Here is a 23,666-nt window from a genome sequence, read left to right on the forward strand (position 1 = left end):
GGAACTGTGGATGTTCAGCATTTCTGGAGACAGTTCATCGTACCTGAATGCTTGTTGCCATGGGTTGTCTAATGATGAACTAGGTTGCTTAGGTTAGTGTAAGAGACTGGGATTTACATTGGAATAGGCTTGGGATTTTAAAATGTTGATTAGTATTTTTGCTCCTGAGCTGTTGGAGTTCACAGTTTCTTAACCATGAGATTTGCAGGTTGCACAGCTGGGGCAGTACAGCCTGTACCTGCAGCACCGCTGGGGTACTGCTGCCTTGCAGAGGCTCAGCCTAACTGAGAGCAATCTCAGGCTGCACAACTCACCTGAAATCCCACGCAGAGATTTCCACGCACAGGTTCTCCGAGGTTTCAGCAGTGCGGAGCTGAGGAAGGCAGCAGGGTCTGGCCCATGAGCAGGGGCTGTTGTTGGGGTAACAAGCTTTTTCCCATTGCCCTGCAGTGTGCCAGGGCTCATGCCGAGCCCAGCTGCAGGGTACAAGGTGAGCACCGACCCTCCAGCTCACGTGTGTCTGTGGAAGGGCCAGAGGGATGCTTTCAGTGGGCAGGAGCGGAGGCAGCTGCCTGGCTCCTGCGGCAATTCCCGCCTCAGGCAGCCTGCCTGGGGTCTTCTCGGGCAGGAGGCTCTTCTTTTGATGAGCTTCAGCTGCACCACAGATGCTTGCAGATCTAAGGATGTCTGACTAGGAACAGCATAACTCCTAGGCTAATAATAAGACGCCACCTTTTCTTTTAAATACAGTGTAGATAGAGGTTGGGAATTTTTTCTTTCATGCTCAGCCTGATTCCCATGTAAGCTTGCATTTGATTTTTCCCCAAAGAAACTGTTTCCTGTTGTCATAATGTGACCAGATGGGGAGGGTTCAGTGGAAATATCTCATGAGAGACTGGCAGAGAAGTGGATCCAGGAAGCAGATCCTCCCCGTAATATTGGCACGGTTTGGTAAGTTCCATCTGAAAAATAAAAAGCTGCTCCCTTTGCTGAGTCACAGCCCCCTCGGAGCTGGAGCTGTGACAAGCCGGGAGACGCTGTGCTGCTGGAGTTGAAGCAAAGGTGAGGAAAGGCTGTCCAGAATCCTTCTCGAGTGCATTTCTTGCCTGAAATGATTTTTAAATCTCATTAAAGGGTATTGTAAGTTTAATTCAGTCTGTAGAAGTGTACAGCTATATTCCTGTCTTGCGGGACTTGGGGTTGCATGGCTCTTCTGAGGCAAATGCTGGGCAAGTCACGGTGGTAGCCCCTTCCCTTTGGGAAGGCAAAGCGCAGTCACACCTTGGGAAATGGGCTGTGGCTGGCACTGCTCTTGGAGGGACTTGTCCTGGGTGCAGCACTGCACCTTCCTGTATCCCCTGGCGTGGGTGTCAGCACCACAGGTCAGGGAAGCCCGTACCTGCCAGGGTGGGGAACAGGAGGGGCAGCGGCACACAGATTGGGTCTGCGGGGAAGGAGGTGGCCAGCATGACTGGAAAGCTTTCTTCGTGCTGGAAAGGGAGGTTCTGTTTGTTTTTCTCTCGCAGATTGAAGGTGAGGTGCTGGGTAGCCAGGTACATTGCTTCCTGCACTGTTTATATCTACCTTGCAGTAAAGCAGCTACTGATTTTCTGTGTGAGCAGCCTCTCGTAGTGTCCCGGGTCTATTCTGCCTTCCTCACATTTATAAATCTCTTCATAGCTAAGGCCTGGTACTTTTCCAGGCTTTGCACTGTTGTTTATTTGCTGGAGTTGTAACAGCTTTATTTATACTTGCTTCTATACTGTGTTTTAGTGGTTCAGATGCACAAAGATTGTTTGCTTTCTGAAGCTTTTTTATCATCTTAAGTCTACAGAACCGGGTGTCAAATCCAGAGAACAAGTTAATATGGGGAGGAGGGAGGCAGAGTTGTTGGAGGAAGCCAGCTGGCTTTCCTTCCAACAGAGAAGCTGCAGGTAGTACAGGCACAAGGAGCATTTGCCGATCTCCATTAAGATATAGCACTTGGCATTTGAAAGTAATTCTGGGTTTTTTTGAATGCTGTTAAGATATATATTATCGAGTCAGAAGAATAATCTTTGGCTATTATTTTGAATATATACATGGACATTTAATTCGTGGTCACCTTACTTAAAATACAAATCTGCAATTTACAAGAACATTTCAAAAGCAAATACTAAACTTAAGATGCTACAACTGAATATGTGTTTTCCATGTACTTTTTAACACTTATTTTTAAAAGTAAACAAAACCTCAGCAATATCTTCAGGGGCTGTGATTTTGCTGCTGCATGGGTAACCAGCCCAGCCGAAGCTCCCTGTCCCTGCGCAGGACAGTGCGTGAGCTGGTGTCCCCGGGGGCAGGAGCAGAAGTTGCCTGGTGTGTGCATCCGCACAGGAGGCAGCTGAGATGTGTTGGGCTTCTGCACTTTGTGAGCAGAAGAGCAGCGAGGCAGCGGGGCTGTAACCCGTCAGGCCCAGAGCAAGTGTTAGGAAAAGCAAACGCACTCTGCTGCGGCTGCTGCACCATGGAAACCTCTACTCTTTCTTCCGTATAGTCTGCAATTCTCCTACCAGCTCCACTCGTCTTCCCCAGCCAGGTCCATGAAGTCAGTCCCGGTGGGATGCAGTGCATCTCCTGCGCCTGCCCCTCAGCTTTGCCCAGCGGCTCCGTGTGGCCAGTGCCTGCTCCCCTCTGCCGAGCTGGTGCTGCCCCGCTGCTGGCCGCTCTCCCCCAGACCCCTCTCCCTCAGCCCCGAGCCCCGGCGCTCCTTTTCCTCTCCCTGGCCCAGGCGGCTCCGCTCCCAGGCTGTCTCACCAGCGCGGCTGTCCTCTCCCGCTGGCTTTTACACAAAGCAAGATGAAAGAAGAAACTCTGGCATTTCAGTACAGAAATTTTTAAAAAGTAAACCAGAAGGGCAAATATTCTCCTTAAATGGAAGGAGAATTCAGTCCTAATGCCCGGCCTCCCCCTGCCCGATGCAGTTTGCACAAGGAAGGTCCGAATCCGAGCAGGGAATACAGTGCTGCTCCGTGGGGCGGAGGTCCCGTGCCGCTTTGTACTGGGAATTGTGACCTTCTCTGAAAGGTCACTGAAGACAGTTGTGGTATATATTGTTGCTAAAATTAATTTCCTAGCCCTTTTTTTTTTTTTTTTTTAAAAAAAAACAGCTGATCAATTTTAGCAAAAACAAAGGTGGAGCAGTGTGTAGGGACTGACATGAAGCTGCCCAGCACAGGAGCAGCTGGGAATGGTGTAGAAAGCGTGCATGGAGCTCAAGGTAGTCGTGTCTGCGCAGTCTGACAGCATCTGTGTGACGGGGGTGCCCTCTCCTTCCTTCCTTCCCTCGCTGTGGGGCTCTTATTTTTGCAGTACAATGTTATTTATTTTATTGTGTCCACCAACGGGAGGGGTTTTGTCACTGTTCCTACTGAAGTCAGGATCATAATTTAATTATACTGCAGCAGCAAACAGTTGTCAAGGAAAAAGTATTGTCTGGGATGTAGTGTACATATTATTTATGGCCATGTAAGTATTTTAATTCTTTCCTAATTACAGCCTGATGCAGGGCAATGTTGAGGTGTACTTCTGAGCCTGATTCTGTGTGCATGGTGCTCCTTTCTGTCCGCCTGCAAAACAAAATGGGCTTAAAATACCTGTGTTCATATTCACGTTCTCTGTCACAGAGCTCCATGGCCCACAAGTGAAATGTGCATCCAGCCTGTACTCGGGTCCAACAGTGGCGATTTTAGCACAAACATTTTTAAATGCTGTGCTTACTGTCGACACTTGTTTGAATCTGGACGGGGAGCTGGGAGGTGGTGTCTGTGCTAGTTGGAGGCCAGAAAAGGAACCGATCCAGCCCAACTGCAGCCGGGATGCTCCTGTGCTGCTGGGCAACACAGAGAAGACGCAATGTAATGTTTTTTTCTGTTGGCTGATTTAATTGAGTACCAGTTTAAAAACAGATGTAGAGATACGTTAGCTCTGTAACACGCATTCGACGTGAGCTGGGATTAAGGTGAGGCATTATCAGAAATGAGGACAATCTCACCATGCCCCTCATTGCACCGTGGTTAGACTGTGAGGCTCCACAGTCCTATTTATAGACTGTAATAAAGCAGAATATTACCCTGCACGGGCTCCACAGGCTGAGAGGCAGTTTGGGTCAGAGGGGCAATCGTCCAGCCACGCACATCGGAGCTGAACAGGGGGTGGTCGTACTTCATCTGTGGTGGGTGAGAAGCACAATTAAGAGCAAAATGATAATCCTGATGGACGCAATGGGGGAGGCTGCAGGTGAAGCACCATGACGAGCTTTGTGTTCACTGTTACTTTCTGGAGAACTCTTGATTATGTAAAGAGAATGCTTTAAAGCAGTGAAGCAATGTGGAAGTTTAATCGTATGTCCGGAACTGTGCAGAAATGATAGCTAACTGTGAGAAACGAAGCTGGATTTTACTAATTGTATGTGGCTGAAAATAAAATGAAACTGCAGTCATTTTTACTATAGACCTCTTAAAAAAAAAAAAAAAAAAAAAAAAAAAAAAAACAACACCAAAAACACCACCACCAACAAACCCTGTGCACTTCAGAGACAGTAATTTTAATGATTTCTTTTTCTTTTATTTCTTTTAGCATCCTTCTGCAGTCAGAGTATGTAAAAGCTGGAACAGGTTGGAGCTGCAAGTATCTCCTAAAGCTGTGCCTTTTAGGGCCGATGTAGGTGCTATACCTGCAAATTAGAACACTTGTCTCCTCTATATTCTGCTTTACTGTTTCCAGCAGGTCATTTTGGAGAGTTTGTATTGCAGGATGTTTTCTGATCAGGGTAGCAGAGGCTCCGTTGCTAACCCCACATCAGCCCAGGGAATGCTCTGGTTCCTCATTCGTAAAGGATTTATGCAATGTATATTCAAAGCAAGGGTTTCAGAGCAGTATGTTTCTGCTCTTGACAATACTTGAGAGGCATTTGCAGCAAAACCTATTGCGCTGCTGCTTTAGTTACTGAAACTCAACCCAAGGAGACTAGTCGTAGAATTGCCCTTGTACCTTTTATAAATGCTGTTGCAGGTCACACTGGGCTGGATGCTGCCAGTTCTGCTCTCTCACCCTGCACCTTGTGACTCCAAGTGGTAGCGTTTTTCTCCCACGTTGAATTTGGCTTGTGGTGGTTTGGCCCCAGGAGCAGAAGGATGGGGAACTGCTGCTGCCAGGGTTTGTGGTGGGTGATACAAATGGAAGATTCATCTTTCCACTGGGAAAATCGTGTAACTACCTCCTGCCAGTGCCCTGTAGGGTGATTTCTTGTTCCTACATTAGTGTGAACAAGTAAATGAAACATCCTTTTCGCCTACACAGTATCAATGGTTTTATAATTGCCTGTTTAATGTCTCTTCAAAAAAATCACAGATGTTGATTCTTTTATTACCTGATTGTACCTATTGTGTTTCTTTTAGATGAATGTGAGTGTAATAATGAGTACTTACCACATATCTTCCTGCACCATTATAACGCTTTTCATCTTATTTCCCCTCTCCTGCTTTTACAGTCTAATATCTTATTTACCTAGCTGTGTACACAACAGATGTCCTCAGTGATGACTTGATCTTTTCTTCTAAATCTCTGTGTGCAGGATATGTCAAATTTTATTTTTAAATATAGATTATCTTTTACTTTCCCATATTGAATTTCATGTTGCTTGGTTACCTAATTTTCTAGTTGGAGGTTATTGTTTTACTTTTTCTTTCTTTTTCTTGTTTTATATTCTCCTCCCATTTTGATTGACCTAAATAATCCTCTATTATCAGCAGATTTTGATATCCTACCCTTTACTCTTTTTACAGGTCGCTAGCAGAATATCAAACGCTGCCAGCCCTAGCTCTGGGCCTTGGAGCTCGCAGCTGTGAATCTCCCCATTTTAGTAGTAATTCCTCCTTTTTTTTTTTTTTTTATCCCCCAGCCATTACTAGACTTTCTTACACATCACGTTGCTAAATCTTCTTAAGCAGTTAATGACATAAGCGTCCAACCCTTAAGTGTACACTGTGAAGCTGGGATCCAGATTTACATTCTCACATTCTTTGCACATTTACGTGCAAGGTTTCATCGAGGCCATGTCTGCTAGCCCAAACGCAGCTCACGGTTTAGGCTGTGAAACCCTTTTGCCTGCTGGCGAGTAGTTTCTGTGCAGGTGGGCACAGGAGCAGCAGCACGTCTGCTGGGGCAGGGACTTCTCTTAGGGCTTTAATGTTCTATGTGTATTTGCACAGCTCGTACATATTTTTTGTCAAAACTTTTAATAAACTCGGGTTACCCTGGAGCAGAGCAGCCCCAGCTATTGCTGCACGTTATGTTGCACACCTCCAGTCTCCCGGAGCTTTGCAGATGTGTAGTTGCAATGCCAGCGGTTGGGAGGGACGCAGTTACCAGCAAGCAGCGTTTCTTGTGCCCTCGGGCCCCCCGTCTGGTTTCTTGCAGGCAGAATCCAGTGCCTCCGCTCCCGGTGCTGGCTGCTCCCTGCTTTTAAGAGTAATGATCGGTTGGAAAGTCAGAAGGCAGATGGACACATCCTCTTAGCTAAAGATCAGTGTAGTGCAACCCAAGCTAGAAGCAACTTTCTCTGAAGGAGTAAGTGCAGAAGGCTAAAAGATTGGAAAATCCTGAATTCAAATCCCAGATTACCCAGATGCCACACTAAACAAATAGCTAGGAAAGAGCTCCTCTGTAGCTGTTTCGTGCCTGTAAAGGGAGATGTCTGTGAGAATATTTCCCCAGTTCTGTTATATAGCACTTTTCACAATGAAAAGCAAGGCTAGCACTTTTCCTAGTCATCTGAACGAGTCTGAGAGGGAGATACCCACACAGGAGGAAGTTCCCTTGACATAAGACCTCAGCAGGTACTGCTGCCAGAAGGTGCCCCTCGGGAATGAGTGACTTGGCCGCAGAAGTGAACTCCGGCAAGTAAATTTTAGTGACACAATAGGGAGCACGAGCAGAAACAGCTGCTGAGGTTCCCCTTTTCCCCCTTCTTTTCTACGCCCACCCCTGCAATAGAGAAATGAGAGACTTTTCCATATACTCACATGCGCTGAGATTGCCCCAATTTTGTCCTTTAGCAGAACCAGCAAACTGACCCGAACTTCAGCTCTGCAGGTGCCAGTGTGCTGCCCTGGGGTGTCTTAGAATCATAGGATTGGAAGGGACCTCTGGAGATCATCTAGTCCAACCCCTGCCAGAGCAGGGTCACCCAGAGCAGGTTACACAGGAACGCGTCCAGGCGGGTTTGGGATGTCTCCAGAGACGGAGACTCCACACCTCTCTGGGCAGCCTGTGCCAGGGTTCTGCCACCCTCACAGCAAAGAAGCTCCTCCTCATGTTTAGGTGGAACTTCCTATGCTCAAGATTGTGCCCATTACCTCTTGTCCTGTCCCTGGGCACCACTGAAAAGATCCTGGTCCCATCCTCCTGACACCCACCCTTTAAGTATTTATAAATGTTGATAAGGTCCCCCCTCGGTCGCCTTTTTTCCAGACTAGAAAGGCCCAAATCCCTCAGCCTTTCTTCATGAGAGGTGTTTGAGTCCCCTAATCATCTTGGTAGCCCTTTGCTGTCCCCTCTCCAGCAGTTCCCTGTCCTTCTTGAACCAGGGAGCCCAGAACTGGACACAGTACTCCAGGTGCAGCCTCACCAAGGCAGAGTAGAGGGGGAGGATGACCTCCCTCCACCTGCTGGCCACACTCTTCTTGATGCCCCCCAGGATGCCATTGGCCTTCTTGGCCACAAGGGCACATTGCTGGATCATGGCCATCCTGTTGTCCACCAGGACTCCCAGGTCTCTTTGCACAGAGCTGCTCTCCAGCAGGTCAGCCCCAGCCTGTCCTGGTGCAGGGGGTTATTCCTCCCCAGGTGCAGCGCCCTACACTTGCCCTTATTGAATTTCATAAGGTTCCTCTTTGCCCAACTCTCCAACCTGTCCAGGTCTCTCTGGATGGCGGCACAGCCTTCCGGTGTGCCAGCCACCCCCCCCAGCTTTGTGTCATCAGCCAACTCGCTGAGGGTGCACTGTATCCCCTCATCCAGGTCATTGATGAATATATTGAAGAGGACTGGACCCAGTACTGACCCCTGGGGAACATCACTCGTCACTGACCTCCAACTGGACTCTGTGCCCCTAATCACCACCCTCTGAGCTCTGTCTTTCAACCAGTTATCTATCGACCTCACTGTCCATTCATCAAGCCCACTCTTCCTAAGCTTCCCTATGAGGATGCTGTGGGAGACCGTGTCAAACGCCTTGCTGAAGTCAAGGTAGACCACATCTACCGCCCTCCCCTCATCTATCCATCCAGTCATGCCATCATAGAAGGCTATCAGATTAGTCAGACATGATTTCCCCTTGGTGAATCCATGTTGAGTACTTCTGATAGCTTTCTTTTCGTCCACATGCCTTGAGATGACGCCCAGAACGAGCTGTTCCATCATCTTTCCAGGGATGGAGGTGACGCTGACGGGCCTGTAGTTCCCCGGCTCCTCCTTCTTGCCTTTTTTGAAGACTGGAGTGACATTGGCTTTCCTACAGTCCTCAGGCACCTTGCCTGTTCTCCAGGACCTTTCAAAGATGATGGAGAGCGGCCCAGCAATGACTTCCGCCAGCTCCCTCAGCACTCTCGGGTGCATCCCATTGGGGCCCATGGACTTGTGAATATCTAATTGATCCCTCACTCGATCCTCCTCAACCCAAGGGAAGTCTTCTTCTTTCCCCATTACTTCCCCCAATGCCTGGGACTCCTGAGGGCTGGGCCGAGCAGTAAAGACCGAAGCAAAGCAGGCATTCAGTAACTCCGCCTTCTCTGCATCCTCCATCACCATGGCTCCTGTCTCATTCAACAGTGGGCCCACAACTTCTCTGGTCTTCCTTTTGCTTCCAATATACTTGTAGAAGCCCTTCCTGTTGAGCTTGACATCCCTGGCCAGGTTTAATTCCAAGGCGGCCTTGGCTTTCCTTGTTTCATCCCTGCGCGCTCTGGCAGCATTCCTGTAATCCTCCCAAGGGGTCAGTCCCTTCTCCTTGATAATCTCCCAGCTGGGGAGCAGCACAGAGCGGGAGAGCTTTCAGAGGTGCTGTTCCGTTTTAGCCAGTCCCATGAAAGTGGTTATGCAGTTGCTGTTGTGGTAGGGGCTGTGTGTGGTTTTTTAAGAATAATTTGTATATTGGTCCCTGGATTTGTAGGCAGGTAGAGGCCACTTGAGCCACATGGTGTGCTATTGGAGATTAAATCCTCGGTGTACGTTTGTCATTCTTGGTGCCGGTAGCAGGAGGCTCTATAACACAGTATAACTTCTGTTAACTTTCTCATCACATATGCACACACACTGGGTTTGCATGGTCCATCTTCTGAGTTGCTCATTCCAATTATTTTTAGGGTTGTTTTTTTTTTTAAATCCAATTATATTTATATTCAATGCAATGCTTATTACATTTAGTGTAGCATTAGAGGGATGAGTTTATGTTGTGCTGGTTACTAACTGAAATTATATCTCGAGTATGATTATGTATACAAACTGTGGTGTTCCATGAAAGTCAGCCTGTCTTCTGGTTGTTAGTCTTGATTAAAAAAAATTATAGAGCTCTTGTGTTGAAAATAAGGTTTTCCCAGAGGAATGGATCATTTGACTTCCCATGTTAAAGTTGGATTGAAACAACCCTTGCCCTTTTATCCCCCTTAGAAGCCTGAAATATTTAAGAACGGGTCTGGTTTTGCCATGCTGAAAGGAAGTCTTAAACCCCCTTACTGGACTGCTGTATGAAACGACAGAGAAATGGGTATCTGCATGCCAAGCAAATTGACTAGAAAGGTTGGTGCAGCATCTCAAATCAAATGAGCTTTAAAAAATCAGATTATAGCTTAAAAATTCTCAGCCATGTACATCTGGTTAATGCACAGCAACCTACTAACAGCAATCACCTTGAGAAGGTCAGCAGCAGTGAAACACCACCGCGTCTGTGTACCCTCGGCGTGGCAGAGACTCGGTCATCAGCCTCGCGGACAAGAGCGTTTGGTTCACGTCACGCCAGCATTTCTTGCTCTTCGCCATGTGCTTTCCTGCATGCCTTCAGCGTTGTCCTTCCTACTTGTTGCTTTGCTTCTCCTTTGAGAAACACGAGCTTTGGTACTGCAAGGTTTTTTAGTATTTCTATTTTGTTTTCTGGGAGGGCATTTTGCCCTTGGGATTTTATTCAGTCGTCTTCCATGGGATGGGTTGGGGTTTTTTGTTTGTTTGTTTTGTTTTTAAAATCTTTTTTAAAGATCTTTATAGTTGGACATATGTACTTAACCAGATAAAATTGGCATACTTCTCCCTTTCTCTGTAAATAACGAGTGCTTTAATACGTGGCATGGGTTATAGGATCTGTTGGTTCTTGCTTTGGGGCTTGCTTCATAGCACACGTGTCAATGGAGTCCTTCTCTATGCGCCTCAGTGCCTGGGTCAGACTGGGATTTACAGGAGTGTGTCTGAGTCCTCATCTCCGAGCTGATGGAGATCACTGCCAAATGATTAACCATTGCCAAAAAATGGTTAATCAAAACGGGCCCTGTATGTACCAATAGCAAATACAAAAAACATTATGGAAGGAAGGTTAACTTATTGGTACTTGGTATAGACATGGCTAAATAGGAATTTGCTTTCGCATGTAAAATTCTCTCATGGTGGCAATATTTTTCATGGTCATCTGGAACAAACCTTATCTTACTTGGTTTTATAAGGATTGGGTATTATGCTTAGAACTTTACATAGTGCTTTTCTTCAAAGCACCCAACTGACTCTGCTGTCCTTATTCTCCTTGACTACTTTTATGGTTTTTCCTAACATTCCAGCTGCACTTGCCCTGCAGAAGAGCAGGCAAGGAGAGGCCCCTCTGACTTGTGTCTGTGTGCGGTTCAGGGGTGTCACCCCTCTGCCCCTAGAAACTGGAAGACATTCCTAGGAAAAGAGCGGCGTCCTCGGGATGGCTAACTCCGGTGAATCATCCTATTTCTAGCTCTGAGGATAAATAAGAACTTGGTTTTTTCCAGCACTTATCCTGACCTGGCTGTCTCTCAGTCCTTTCCCTCTCCGAGGCACAAGGTGGGCACAGGTACGCAGGAGGCCCAGCAAGCATTCCCAGGAGCCGGCTGTGCGCTGCCAGCAGGACGGCGCCTGCATCGCCTCCCCCGTTCCTGGGCCTCACCGGCACCTCCTCCTGCTCTCCAGCGTTTTACACCAGTGAGGCGCTGGCTCATCTCTGAAGAGAGAATCTTTTGCTTTTAAATGGAAGCTCTGGGGAAGTGGCTTTTAGGCACTTATTTTTGACTTCCGAGTATATTAATGACTGGATCATTACAGTGGATGGAAAGTTTCCTACTGACTTAAGTGGAACTTGGCTCCGGTGCCCCATTTGTAACCCAGTGGAAAAGATGGAAAGAGCCTGGTTACAGCGGGCCATGGGAGAGGCTGCAAGGGGATACGGCTGTTCCGGCAGCATCGCCCTTCTCTAGCATCCTTATTCCCTGCAGAGATGCATCCTTTCTAAAGCTGGATTAGAGCTCTTGTATGAAGTTGGCTAACAATATTTTTTCCTTTTTTTTTTTTTTTCAAATCCTTTTCTGCTTGCTAAGTATTTCCATATTTTTTTCTTAACATTATTCAGTGCATAACTTAAAATGTGCAGTATCAATGAGCTGGGTATTTTGACTTCTTGTTTCTTCATAACGATTATTAGCTGTGAAAAGACACTGCTTTTGTGCTCATTATTGTGTGAATTGTGAAATATGTGGAATCTTACAAAATAATTAGATATGCAGCAGTTCATATTAAACAGTGGTCTGGTGTCCCTAAAGGTACTAGTGGTAAATTCAATAGCTTTTCTGGTGTTTAAAAAACAACAAACTGTTATTTTGTAGCTAAGCGTGTAAGCTAAATACCGCAGTTCTGATCTCCTCAGAAGATTTACAGGTAAGTGAAGGTTTGGTTTGTTTCTGTCTCCGTTAGTGATTTCTAAGAGAGAATTTGCCCATGGGTGAGACACAGAGGTGCCGTGGAGGGAGCCTTGGCTGGTTGGGCTGCTGACCGCGGCATCCCTCCTGGGCTGCTCAGGAGGTGTTCCCAGCTGGCTTCAAACGGTGCCTGACCTCAGGTGTGACACCTGGCCTGGCCCATGTCTAAGGTTATTTTCAGTGGGAGCCAAGCTATTTGTGTAACTTTACACTCAGTAAATTCGCCTGCTGTAGCTGCCACAGGGCAGTAGGAAGCCCCAGTCCTACAGGAGAACAGTGGTGACTTGCTGTTGCTAAGTTAGCGCTACTCCAGTTTAGAACTGCTGACTTGGGAAAACCTTGGCTTTCTAACTAAAACTGACAGCAGTAACACTCTTGTTTTGCCTTTTGTATCTGTGTATAACTTAGACCTCTTATGTGTGTGTCTCTGCAGTGCGTTCCTTAAGAAGACAAAATCTTATGCTGTTGTCTTGTCTCCCAATTTGTTATGAGAGATTGTACAAATACATGGATGGAGACCAATAATTAAAAAGCACCGCTCTCACTGAATCCTGCAGAGCTCTGATACGCTGAATTGCCAGCTTCCTTCAGGAAGGAATAGAAAGCTGAGTTAATAACCCCCAGAGCACATAATAATGTCCAGAAGTGTTTTTTGTTTCCCTTCCACATGCTATGATCCTATCGTGTGACAGAAATCCATGTACCTAAAATAATTCCAGCTAATTGTGTGACAATACCTATAAATGACTGTTATGTTCGTTACAGTTTTCTCACCCTAGTTCCAGTTCTCACGCCGAATATTCCTTTAGTGCTGCCCACTTCAAGTGTTAAGAAGCCCCATTGTGTGATACTGAGCACTAGATCTTAAGTGATGGTAATGTGATATTTGAACACCTTCTCTTTTCTGAACTCATTTGTCATCTCTAAATTGCATCTCTCTCTCGGCTTTATCGTCTCTAGCAGCCTTCTTGCCAGAGGCTTGCCCAGTGTGAAGGGGAGCAGCAAGTTGTCTCTTTGGTTACTAAAATGCAAAAGATCTCGCTTCCGTCACAATTTACCAAAAGCTCTCTTGCTCTTTCCCAGGGACTATCTCCCCATCTGAGATCATGCCGGAGGGCTCGCACTTGATTCCATGAGATTTTGGACCTCCAGCCCCCATCAGGACTGCCCTCGTCGAGCAGATGTTTGTGGGAGAGGAATGGTGTTAATCCCCAGTGCTGTCGCCTTCGGTGGGTACTGCAGCCCATCCCCCTAAAGCATCGTCACAGTGAATCTCCAACAAGTCTGTTACGTTCATCATGTTTTTTCTTTCTTTCTAAATCAGTTTATGGGCCAAGGGACTTGCTCACTATTAAATAAATGGGCAGAAATGGGCTGAAATTAGGGAGGGGAGTCTCAGCAGCTGTCAAGAAAAGTTTATTTAAACCGGATATTTAGGAATGAAAAATAATAATAACAATCTGATCGTCGTTTTTTTCATGCTGAAGGAACAATTTTTCATTAGGGCTTGATGGGCATCTAATGACTTGTAACTGTTTTCATTTGGGAGATTAATCGACTTTCCATTCAAATTCTTGTCTGTTGCTGTTAAATGTAAATTTTTATCTCAGTTTAGAACTGGGCACACATCTACTGAGAAAAAAAGAAACTGTCAAATAGAAAGACCTTTTTTGGATAACCATGGTCAGCCTAAAGAAAGGTTCCTCATCCCATCAGTATCATTCCATGCTGCCCAGTTCCTCAGAGCTGAGCTTGATGAGCATGAGTCATTCTGCAAATTAGTCTTAATTCTGAAATCTAAAACGCAATGTTTTTGTTGCCACAGTATGGTCTGTTATTTTCAAACTCATTTATAAATTGAATAATTCCAAGAACTGAGTTGCAGTTAAATACTGCCTTTCCCACTCTCAAATCCAGCTGTGTTGTGTGTTCATGCAGAAGAGGGTTGGAGAGGTAGCGTTAAATAGTTATTTAGGGATGTTAATAACATGCTTAAAATGTTTCCATAAAGTGCTTTTGGATCATACGATGCCATCTGTGTTACAGTTGATTGTAGTTAATTATACAGGCATGAATTCCTTGGGAAAATGGACGGCATTACTCAAACAGTTTGTTTGTGATCAAGATAATGGAATGACACAATATTAAACTGACGGAATTAAGTCAGAACTGCATTCCTCGCTAATAATCCTCCACAAATCAGTGGAATTATTCTAAGTTGCTCTAGTTTAACTGAGAATTAGGATAGGTGTCCTATTGTATTACTGCAATAACTCTAATGTGTTTTTGTACCTTAAGTGTTGTGGAGTACCTGAGAAAAAAGAAAAATTAGCTTCCTACATATTAGCCACTGTTTCTGATTAATTATTTCACTTTCTGCAATTTGGCCATAAGAGATGGAAAAGTTTAACAGGTGGTTTAAAATATACATGTTGAGATTTAGCAGCAGTTGTGTCTTCCAGTACTGAAATTCTCTTAATCTCTTCTGTTTTGCTATAAACCATTAACTGTTCACATAATTGACACCCAGCTATGTTTTACAATTAAAAGAACCCAACAAACTGTGTAAAACTTACGTTGACTAATCAGTGGATGGGATTTAGCTGTGTGTGTGTGATGCAAACAGGTACGCACACCCACTAAATCTGCACGTAGGAATCTGTGTCAACTACCTATGAATATTTGCTTGGGGTTTGTAAACATGGTCCGCCCACCAATGAGTTAAAGCTGGCTACGGTTGAAGGATTAATCTTTGAGGAAAAATTCAGGTCAGTCAGGATTTGACATGTGTCTGTTAAAGCTGTTGCTGGAATTGATCTAATCCTAAGCAAAACTTTGGCTAGACTTCCATCTGCAGAGACTCATTACTGGATGGTGGAGTTGGGGGGGGAGGTGTGTTTGTTATTTTGAGTTTAAATCAGATATTATCAAAGATAAGCTCAGAACTTATTTCACACAGGGAAACATTGGTTGGGAGTCTGTTTTTTTTCCCTTGTGGAAGCTGGGATTTGCTGAAGCAGCCACCTGTTGATGAAGGAGCACATTAACTTTGCAATAGGGGTAGTTCCCGAGGGGTTTGCTGGCGCCTGGTAGCACGTGGTAGTTCTGTTCAGAGTGAGAATCTTCCAGGCAAGACCCTGTTTCCCAGTGAGCATGGCACTTGGTTAAAAGCAGGGCCCTGAACGCGAGTTTCCCACATCCCGAGTGAGTGTCCCATGTACCCGAGCTTTGCTTACGCTGGCGTCTTCTGCCCCTTTGGATGAGGAGTTTTGTTCTGAACCTGAAAGTTTCCCAGCAAAAGTATGGTCAAGACAGGCATGCTTCTTTGATACTTTGGGTTGAGTTACCCACAATTAGTAGTAGCAAAAAAAGTGTTTTATCAAACTAGTCTCAATTTAATGATTATCTAAACAGCACAGAGAAAAAATCCTCATGGGATGTATATGGGAAATATGCAACATAACCATATGCACAATACGTGTCTTGGCAATTATTTCTTGATCTCGGTGCTTTCAAGACTTCCTGCCTGCTCACTGTATTTTTCCATGTAATTTTCAACAGATTTTCTTCTCCTCGCATTGCAGCCGAGTGAATAATATACTGTTTGTGACAAGTGTTTGTACAGAAAAAACCCAACACAAAACCAGCATGTGAGGAGACTACATTGGCAGAGCCCTTTGGCTTAGCAAGAAACACCTTTTTCAGAGGAAAACTCATTTTCTTGCATTCAGATCTATAGACTGTTGAAATCCTAAATGAAAAATTGAGATTACTCAAGAAGAGCTTCCCCATATGAGGAACTGGGAACTCAGCCATAGACAATATTACATTTTCTTTCTATTATAATATTTAGAGATGCACCAGAGACTCAAAAGATTTGTATAAACTAATTAATTATAACAATTTGTCAAAAATAGAAAGCAACCGTGTTCACAAGGCTGTATTATACATTTGAAAATTTCAGTATTTGTAAGAACAGTGTTTTGTATAAAATATCAGTACTCTGGGTAGGGATTTATTAATTTATTTTTAAGTGCAGTGAAACATTGATTTCAGAAACTACTATCTAGAAAACACATTTTCCAATTAGCCTTGATGTCTGAATTGCAAGTCAGGACGCAAAAAGAATGATAAGCCCTGCTAAAGGCAGCTTATGATGCATTATTAATGCTATTTTCAATATCAAACATGCCAGGAATCATATACATAATATATTCTCCCAGAATCAAAAGTATGAAGACCTTTCTGTTCTATTAAGATGATGTGTCTTATAGATGTCCCCCTCTACATAACTCATTGGGGAAAAAAAAAAGATAGGAGGGCAAGGTAACTGTTTTTATAGGCAATGGCTCCCTGCCCACTGCTGCCCCGCACCACGGTGGTGGTGGCCCTGGAGCTGCTGGGGGGCTGTAGGGACTGGGCTGTTTAAGGGGCTGTGCTGAGTTTTGGCAGCTCAGCATTAGCGTCTGGGCTCAGCACACATTAGCGAGCTGTCAGAGCAGAACACCGAGCAGCCTGGGACCACCAGGACTGCATGCCCTCGCTGGCGTGACAGACCATCTCTGCTGCATTCTCTGTCAGCACAATGATGTTGGCTTGGAAATGTTTTTGCAGAAATTTTTTCTCCCAGTATTTGGGAGAAATATTCTTTTAAGACTGGCATTTGTCCACCAGCCCCCAGATGGCTTTTCTGTGCACAGGCATGCACCAGCAGACACCGCTGGCTCCGTATTACAAGACCAGCACTTTTATTAATACAAATCACTACTTTCATAGTTCCCAACAATGGGGCTTGTCCCATTGCATACACAGAAGCCTGTGGTTGTCACTAGAGAGCTGTCTTACTCCAGCCAGCCTGATTTCCCATTATTACCCCTGGGAATCACAACCCAGCATACACCAAATGGACCGATGACTCCGAATTGTACATCCCTTTATGGTCTGCAGGACACGGAATAGGTGAGGGGGCCTCTGTGTGTATCAGCAGTTCTTGAAAATAAGCCCACTGCTTTCAGGTTTTTCCCTTCAACCCGTACAGCGATGGATTGAGCAATTTTGGTCAGGAGCCCTGCCCCAAAATGAAGCTGCGGATATTTCCTCATGCGGTCTGCTGCAGCCCACGGCTGTGCGATGTACACCTGCAGCCAGAGGGGCGTCTGCGGGGGGGAGAAGGGGGCTGGGGTTCCCTTCTCTCTGGTTTACACCCATTCGTGGCAGTATTTTCATGCCCTGTGATCCCAGCTCTGAGAGAGATGTGCCATTTAAGGATGACGAAGCCACAGCCCTCTAGAATGCCAGGGGAGAAATGGCTCCTGCTCCCCCCTTGTGCCCTTGCACCCGTCCTGCTGCTTCTGCCTTACCCCCAGCCACAAACCAGTGCTGCCTGGTAGGAGCCGGGCGGGAGGCAAAGTGCTCGGGGCAGAGGAAAAGCAGAGCAGCAGGGGAGTTCTCTGCTCCCGGGGAGTAAGTCACAGGTCGTGCGTCAGACCGCAAGTGAGCGAGTACCTGTACGCTACCTGCTTTTCTTTTGTTTATCCTTCCTGCAGCTTTCTGTAGTGTGGAAAAAACAGCAGTAAGTGACTGGTACTTGTTTTATTCTCTGACAATAATGGTTGCTTTTTGCTAGTTTTCCCTTCAAAATCAATGTCCTTGCAGGTGAACAGCAAGTGTGATTACACTTCTTGGTTACCAGGGATAAATCAACCTGGTCACTAATAATACCTAGTGCTCACACTGCACGTTAGTCTTTCCATACTTAGAAGTTCAAGAGCCTGTAGGCTTCGTTAGTTTATGTTTTCATAATGTCTTTGAAACCAATGGAGTTTCATGAATGTAGATTATCTAAGTATCTTTTATTGTTATTAATGATTCGTTAATTTGCATAGAATAAATTACAACTAAGCTATTGAAGTGAGCATTTGGTAGCGCCGAAGCTCCTCAGTCCTAGGCTGACTTTCCTTCCCCGCCCCAGGAGGGACAGGGTCAGGTCTGTACGCGCAGAGGGGTTTGGTCCCACTCCTGCTGGGAGGGAAGTGGGAGCCTCCTGGGCCTCCGCAAGGACCCCAGCGGGGGCAGGGGAACCTCCTTTTCTGTCATTCTCCAGCGTGTGCCTCTTCCACTTCAGGAGGGATGTGCAGAGCATCCCTGCTAGCTGGGGCAGCTGCCTGCAGGGCCCGAGCTCTGACATATCCAGGAACAAAGCCAGCTGTGGCATCACTGATGGGCACTGCCACTCCTTGACCAGGGCTTACATCCCTGCTGGCTTCTAAATGCCTGTGGAAAGGCTACCACTACCACCACCGCAAGCTCCTCCCACTCCGCATGAGCAAGTCTACAATCAACGTAGCCCTTTTTTACCATGAGAAAGGGGAAACACACTCCTTTCTTGCAGATCTTCCTCTGAGAAACCTTCCCTGACTACCCAAAGGATTTTGTGCTGGGAAGCGTGGTGTGCAGAACAGCTTTCCATTGTTCTGCTGGTCTCGCTGTTAGTGCATTGGTGCAGACAGCCCATTACCAAGGCCGATCAGATTCCTATTGTCTGGATCTCTTAATCCTTGGATGTTATTCTTGGCTGCATGAGAGTTTTATCATTTTGTCCCTTTTCATCCTTAAAGATTTAATTGAAAGAGTCCTCAGCTGATTTCAGTGTAGTTCTTTTTGAAGCAGGCTTATTGCTTTAAGTACTGGCAAGGGAGATGATGTTTTCTGGGAAAATCTCATAAAGGCTTCAGCATTCCAGTCCGGAAGAGGTTTCTGATGTCGGCCCCTTCGCCCATGCTGCACCGATGGGAGCCTGTAGGATCTGAAAGTTAGTTCTGTCCTCTGTCCTTTGTCACCTCGGACTTACCGTGGGACATGCGGACATGAGCCGCAGCTGAGCCTGCAGAGGAGAAGGTCTCCTGGCACTGGTGCCTGGGGGGATGGATGGCAGACACAGGCCGTGACTATGGCTAGTGAAGCCTTGGCCAAGCCTGGCTGAGGGTGGGCAACTGCAGCCTCTGGCAGGAGTTTTACCTTCCCGCACTTGGGCTGCTTTTAGGGGACAACAGGGAACACCTTGCTGGTCATATTTCAGATCTTTAGAGGTTTTCTAGACCTGCTCAGAGCAAACATTGCAATACAAGCCTTTCTTTCTTGGAATAAGCTAACTGATTTTAGATTTTGGTTTTTAGTAGAGAAAAATCAGATTTAGGCAGATGATTGGCATGAAATGTGTCAACTCATACAATTAGACCTTGGTAACATTTTAAACAAAATTTAAAAGCTTAAAAACTGAAAGTATGGGGACACATGGTGCTACAAATGGACCTCAGGCAGAGTTCCCGTCGAGCGAACTACGCTGAGGAACCATTAGGTCCCCGGCTCTGCAGGGGAGATGCCAGCGTGGTGGGCTCCTCTGCACGATGTTCCTGAGGGCTCTCTGAGAAAACACCAGCACATGGCAGCAAAATGGTTGATCTTCTGGTAGTGGGACTCACAGGGACACCCAGGGTGCGTGTGCGCAGGGTGTCTGACTACTCTGCACCATTACCACACACTGTCTCCCAGAAAATCAGCTGCTGGGCTTGCGCTCCTCCTAGCGTGCCTCTGGTAGCATGCTTGCCTTTCAGTTTACTTGTACCAGTTCCTTAGGTTTATTTTTTGTAAGAAAACAAACAAACAAAAATTCTCGTAGCCCTTGTCTGTCAAAAATAATCCTTCTGATTTAAATCATTTTCACAAATCCCTGTATTGTTCAAATTATTATTCGTCTGACATTCAAATGTAAGTAGTTAAAAGCTTGTATTGTGCTGCTTCTCATTTCCTCGGGTTGTGAAATAACCTGACTCACCTGCTGCATCTGTCATTATAACATAGCGTTTAAGAAAATTATTGTAATGTGCACAAATGCTTCATTCATCACAGCAGGTAGAATTCAGTGCCTGTGGCTATAGACTGCCCCATTTTTTATCTATAAGAAAGAGGGTTTTTAAGACCTCCGTTGTAGAACAGTCACTGCTGTAGTGCATCTTCTTACACAAAGAAGCAAGAATCTTAAATGCTAATAACACCTACTCCTGTTTATAGGTTTTTCAGGCAATATCTGTAAAATGTTATTTATTTCTATTTCTTTGAACAACCAAACACATTTTTTTAATAGAAACTTCAAGGCTACAAAGTCAAGCATCAGACTGAGAAACAACAGAGCTAAGACCGTTTGTGCTGCCTTGGTTTGGTCAACCAATATCAGGAATTTTATTTTTCCCTGCACTTTTCTCCCTAAGTCTGAGCCTCCCCACTGTTACTCTGACCCAGTGTAGGTTTGTAGGGGCTGCTTGTGCTTCTTAATGTCCCTGGCTGTCGGCAGCTTTGCCTGGTGACTGCCAAACTCCCGCCACCTCTCCTGGGCGCTCTCAGCCCTCACGCAGCATCGTAGCCCACCTCTGTATCCCCCGAGGCGGCTGCCTCCCTTTGCGCTTCCTCCCTAATGGATGCAGGTTTTGCTCTTAGAATTCAGTTGGTGGTATTATTGGTGGTATTTAGCATTGATATTTTACTGTTATTATTTATTGTTATTTTATTATTACAGCTGCCCTGTACCGTTAAGCCTCTTTACTCGTGCTTGGACCGGGAATAGCGCTGCTCTGTTGTGGTTTTGACGATGAGTCAGGATGAATAAACCGATGCATTGAAGGTCATCGTGCAAAAAGATTGTTATCCACATTAATAAGGTTAGTATTGACAAGTTTGGAAATATTTTTCCAAATTTTCGCTTTTTGTGTATTTTTTATAGCATAAATTAAACGGATCTTTAAAACAAGGGTTTAGTTCAAACTGGAATTGTAGTGACAGTTAAAAATGAATCCAAGTAAGTTTTTGAACTCAGAAATACATATGATCTCTTCAGGATCTAGTTTTATCTACCAAGTCAAAGTTTGCCAGTGAGAGATTTTTTCATTAGATTCTACATTCTTCTGTAAATGTACATGCTGCTGTTTGCTCCAAAACAATGAAACCATGTTGTCCTCGTCCTGGGGTCAGAAGTTGGCCCAAGTCTTCTCTGAGAACCCTGTTGAAAGTCAGAGCCGTTACGGCACTGGATTTCATACCTCCTCTCTTACTACAGTCTGTAGGACCATCCAGTTCTCTGAATGTTATTTTGATCCTTCTCTTTGTGATGGTGTTTCCCCATTTTGCAGTACCACGAGCGCGTGTCTCTTGTGTGAGCGTGTTAGCTGCTCCTCTAGGCGTTTCATTCATGATTGCGCTCCCATTAATGTTTTTCATAGACAATTTTCAAATGAACTTTGATAGTGGAGTCAACTTTGTCTAGAGAAGCAGAGGCAACTGGTTTTTTTGTGTGTGTTGCTGTTTATCATTTAAACAGGCATGAACTGTGTGAACTGGGTTTTCACAACCGTAGTCTATATCCACAGATTGAAAAATTGCATGGGATAATTCTCAAGGAGCTTGTGCGGTAGCGTGGGGATTCTCCTTCCATAGTGCTTTGACCAAACAATGTTGCTGTAAGAGGAGATCCTTCAGAAAGTATACCAAGTGTGAAAGAACCGTCGGGGAAACATTTGTATTTTGGGATGGAGCAAACAGTACCTACGTTCCACGGCTCCAGAGCAAAACAAAGCCTCCAGGACACAGTGTTTTGCCCAGAATTTCTTGCTATCCTCAAGTTTCTATTTAATTACATCTGTTCGTGCCATTGATGAACCCTGAGTTAAATACTGATCAGAGGGAGAATTAACAGCAACCTGAACACCCTCTTACTGACTTATTACGTACTCGGTCACTTTGTGCTGAACATTAATGGACTCGCTGTCTGCATCAACAGCTCTAAAAATGAATCAAATGAAATAAGGACAAATTGTGATAACTTCAGTCAAGTTCACCTCTGCAGACAACTCACAGGTTACCAGGATTTCATTTGATTTGATGAATAGGTTAATTATTTATTTTTACCTAGAACTCTGATAGACTTTTCTGAACAATAAGATGGATGCAGCATAAAAATGGCATTAACAGATAAAAAAATACCATCATTCTCCCTACTTTTATCTGTCTTTGTCTCAGATAGCAAATTCTTTGGAGTGAGTTTGTGTCTAGCTCTTGTCCTGACAGTTACACTAAACTAGAATATGTTTTTTGCAAGAATATGAATTTCCAATAACTCTTATATGCTTTCCTTAATGGTATTGATTATAAAGGACCTTTGAGTTTCATTGATAATTTGACGTTCTAAATTTGGCACAGTCTCTACAGACCTTAATAATGCTTACCCATTCCAGAACACTGCTGCTTATTCTTGGACAAAGTGTTGGAGAATTTTGAAATAAAAATCAACAAATGCATGCAGCTTTTAGTACTGTACTTAATATTATATGTTTTGTCGACAAATCTGAAGTTATCGCTATAAATTGTGTATGTTGTATAGTTTATGAATGTGTTGGGATTAAGGGATAGGCATCGAATGCAAGCTGTATTCATAGATGAATAGTGTGAGGTTGTGTCCACTTTTGCCCAGTTCTCTGCTGTTTAGTAGAATGAATTTGCTTGTCTCGGTTTCATTTGCTTAGATTTCACTCAAATCCCCTTAGTGTGACTAAAACTCCTGCATTGTTACAGACTTAGATAAAGCTATAGAGATCTTAATTGCTGGTTTGATGATTCACTGCACACTCCTGTACAGAAAACTTCTCTTGCCTTTGGGTAATCTCCCCTTGCTTCTGTACTTTTTTTATTACTTTTACTATTTTTATCATGAATATGTGAAAACTATTTGTAGGAAAACAAACACTGCTTTTCTTAAGACTTTTTTTTTAAAGAACATAAAAGTATTCTGCCTGTACTGATACGAGTTTTCCCAGCTGTTGCTGTCTCCAGGCCGTGCCAGTGCCAGGGGATGGTGCTTGGACGTCTCTCCCGAGCATCCACATCCTCTGCACTGTCTGAACTCCAGTGCAAATGAAGTCGCAGGAAATGTTTACAGTTTGTGGTTTAAATCTTTTGCTCTCAGCACGTGTAAAAAAATATTACACCTGACAATGTTTCTAGCTCTTACTTAATCCAGGGAAGGGCCACTTTAGCTGGCTGAGGTGTACCTCATGCTTCCTAGAGATGTCCTGTGTCTCCCTGTGCTCTTGCTGGCTGAGGCGTCACCTGCCCGCCTCTGGCACTCTGACAGCGCTTACGTGATTTCCCTCCTTCCAGGCAAGTAAGAAAATGTAGTGGGACGGAGGCAAAGAGGAGAAGCCCTGAGCGAGCGCTGGGACGAGGGCCTCTGGGCAGGACTCCCCTCGCTGCCACGCAGCCTCACCATGTCCAAGAAGGGCACCAGCAGCCGAGCTCGGGGGGAGAAGCCGGATGCCTTGGCCGCCTTGCAGGCTGCCAATGAAGAGCTCAGGGCCAAGCTCACCGACATCCAGATAGAGCTCCAGCAAGAAAAGAGTAAGGTGTGCATCTTTTCCTTTCCTTCTGACGTTAATTAACAAGGTCTGTTGTTTCTGAACGCTAACAACTCTTTGCCCCACTCGTAGCTAACTTGTACATGACTTCGACAATAAATCAGAGTGCATGCCCCTGGAGCTAGCCTTCCGTGGGAAACAAGAGGCAACCTCTGTATTGCAGATTTTTAAATTGTTCTTGTATTTATAA

General features: G+C 45.1%; 1 protein-coding gene across 27 annotated transcripts in view; it reads left to right on the forward strand.

The window, feature by feature from the left end:
• Positions 1-23,666, forward strand: part of JAKMIP3 (Janus kinase and microtubule interacting protein 3) — a 75,469-nt gene that overhangs the window by 14,510 nt on the left and 37,293 nt on the right. For all 27 annotated transcript variants that reach the window (XM_074591483.1, XM_074591471.1, XM_074591484.1 and 24 more), the window contains 3 exons: positions 13,101-13,246; positions 20,590-20,731; positions 23,223-23,464. In XM_074591483.1, coding sequence (XP_074447584.1) covers positions 23,330-23,464 — 135 coding nt within the window. In that variant the 5' untranslated portion in view covers positions 13,101-13,246; positions 20,590-20,731; positions 23,223-23,329. The remainder of the gene's footprint in view (positions 1-13,100; positions 13,247-20,589; positions 20,732-23,222; positions 23,465-23,666) is intronic.

Source organism: Larus michahellis, chromosome 6, assembly GCF_964199755.1.
Source record: "Larus michahellis chromosome 6, bLarMic1.1, whole genome shotgun sequence".
NCBI lineage: Eukaryota > Metazoa > Chordata > Aves > Charadriiformes > Laridae > Larus > Larus michahellis.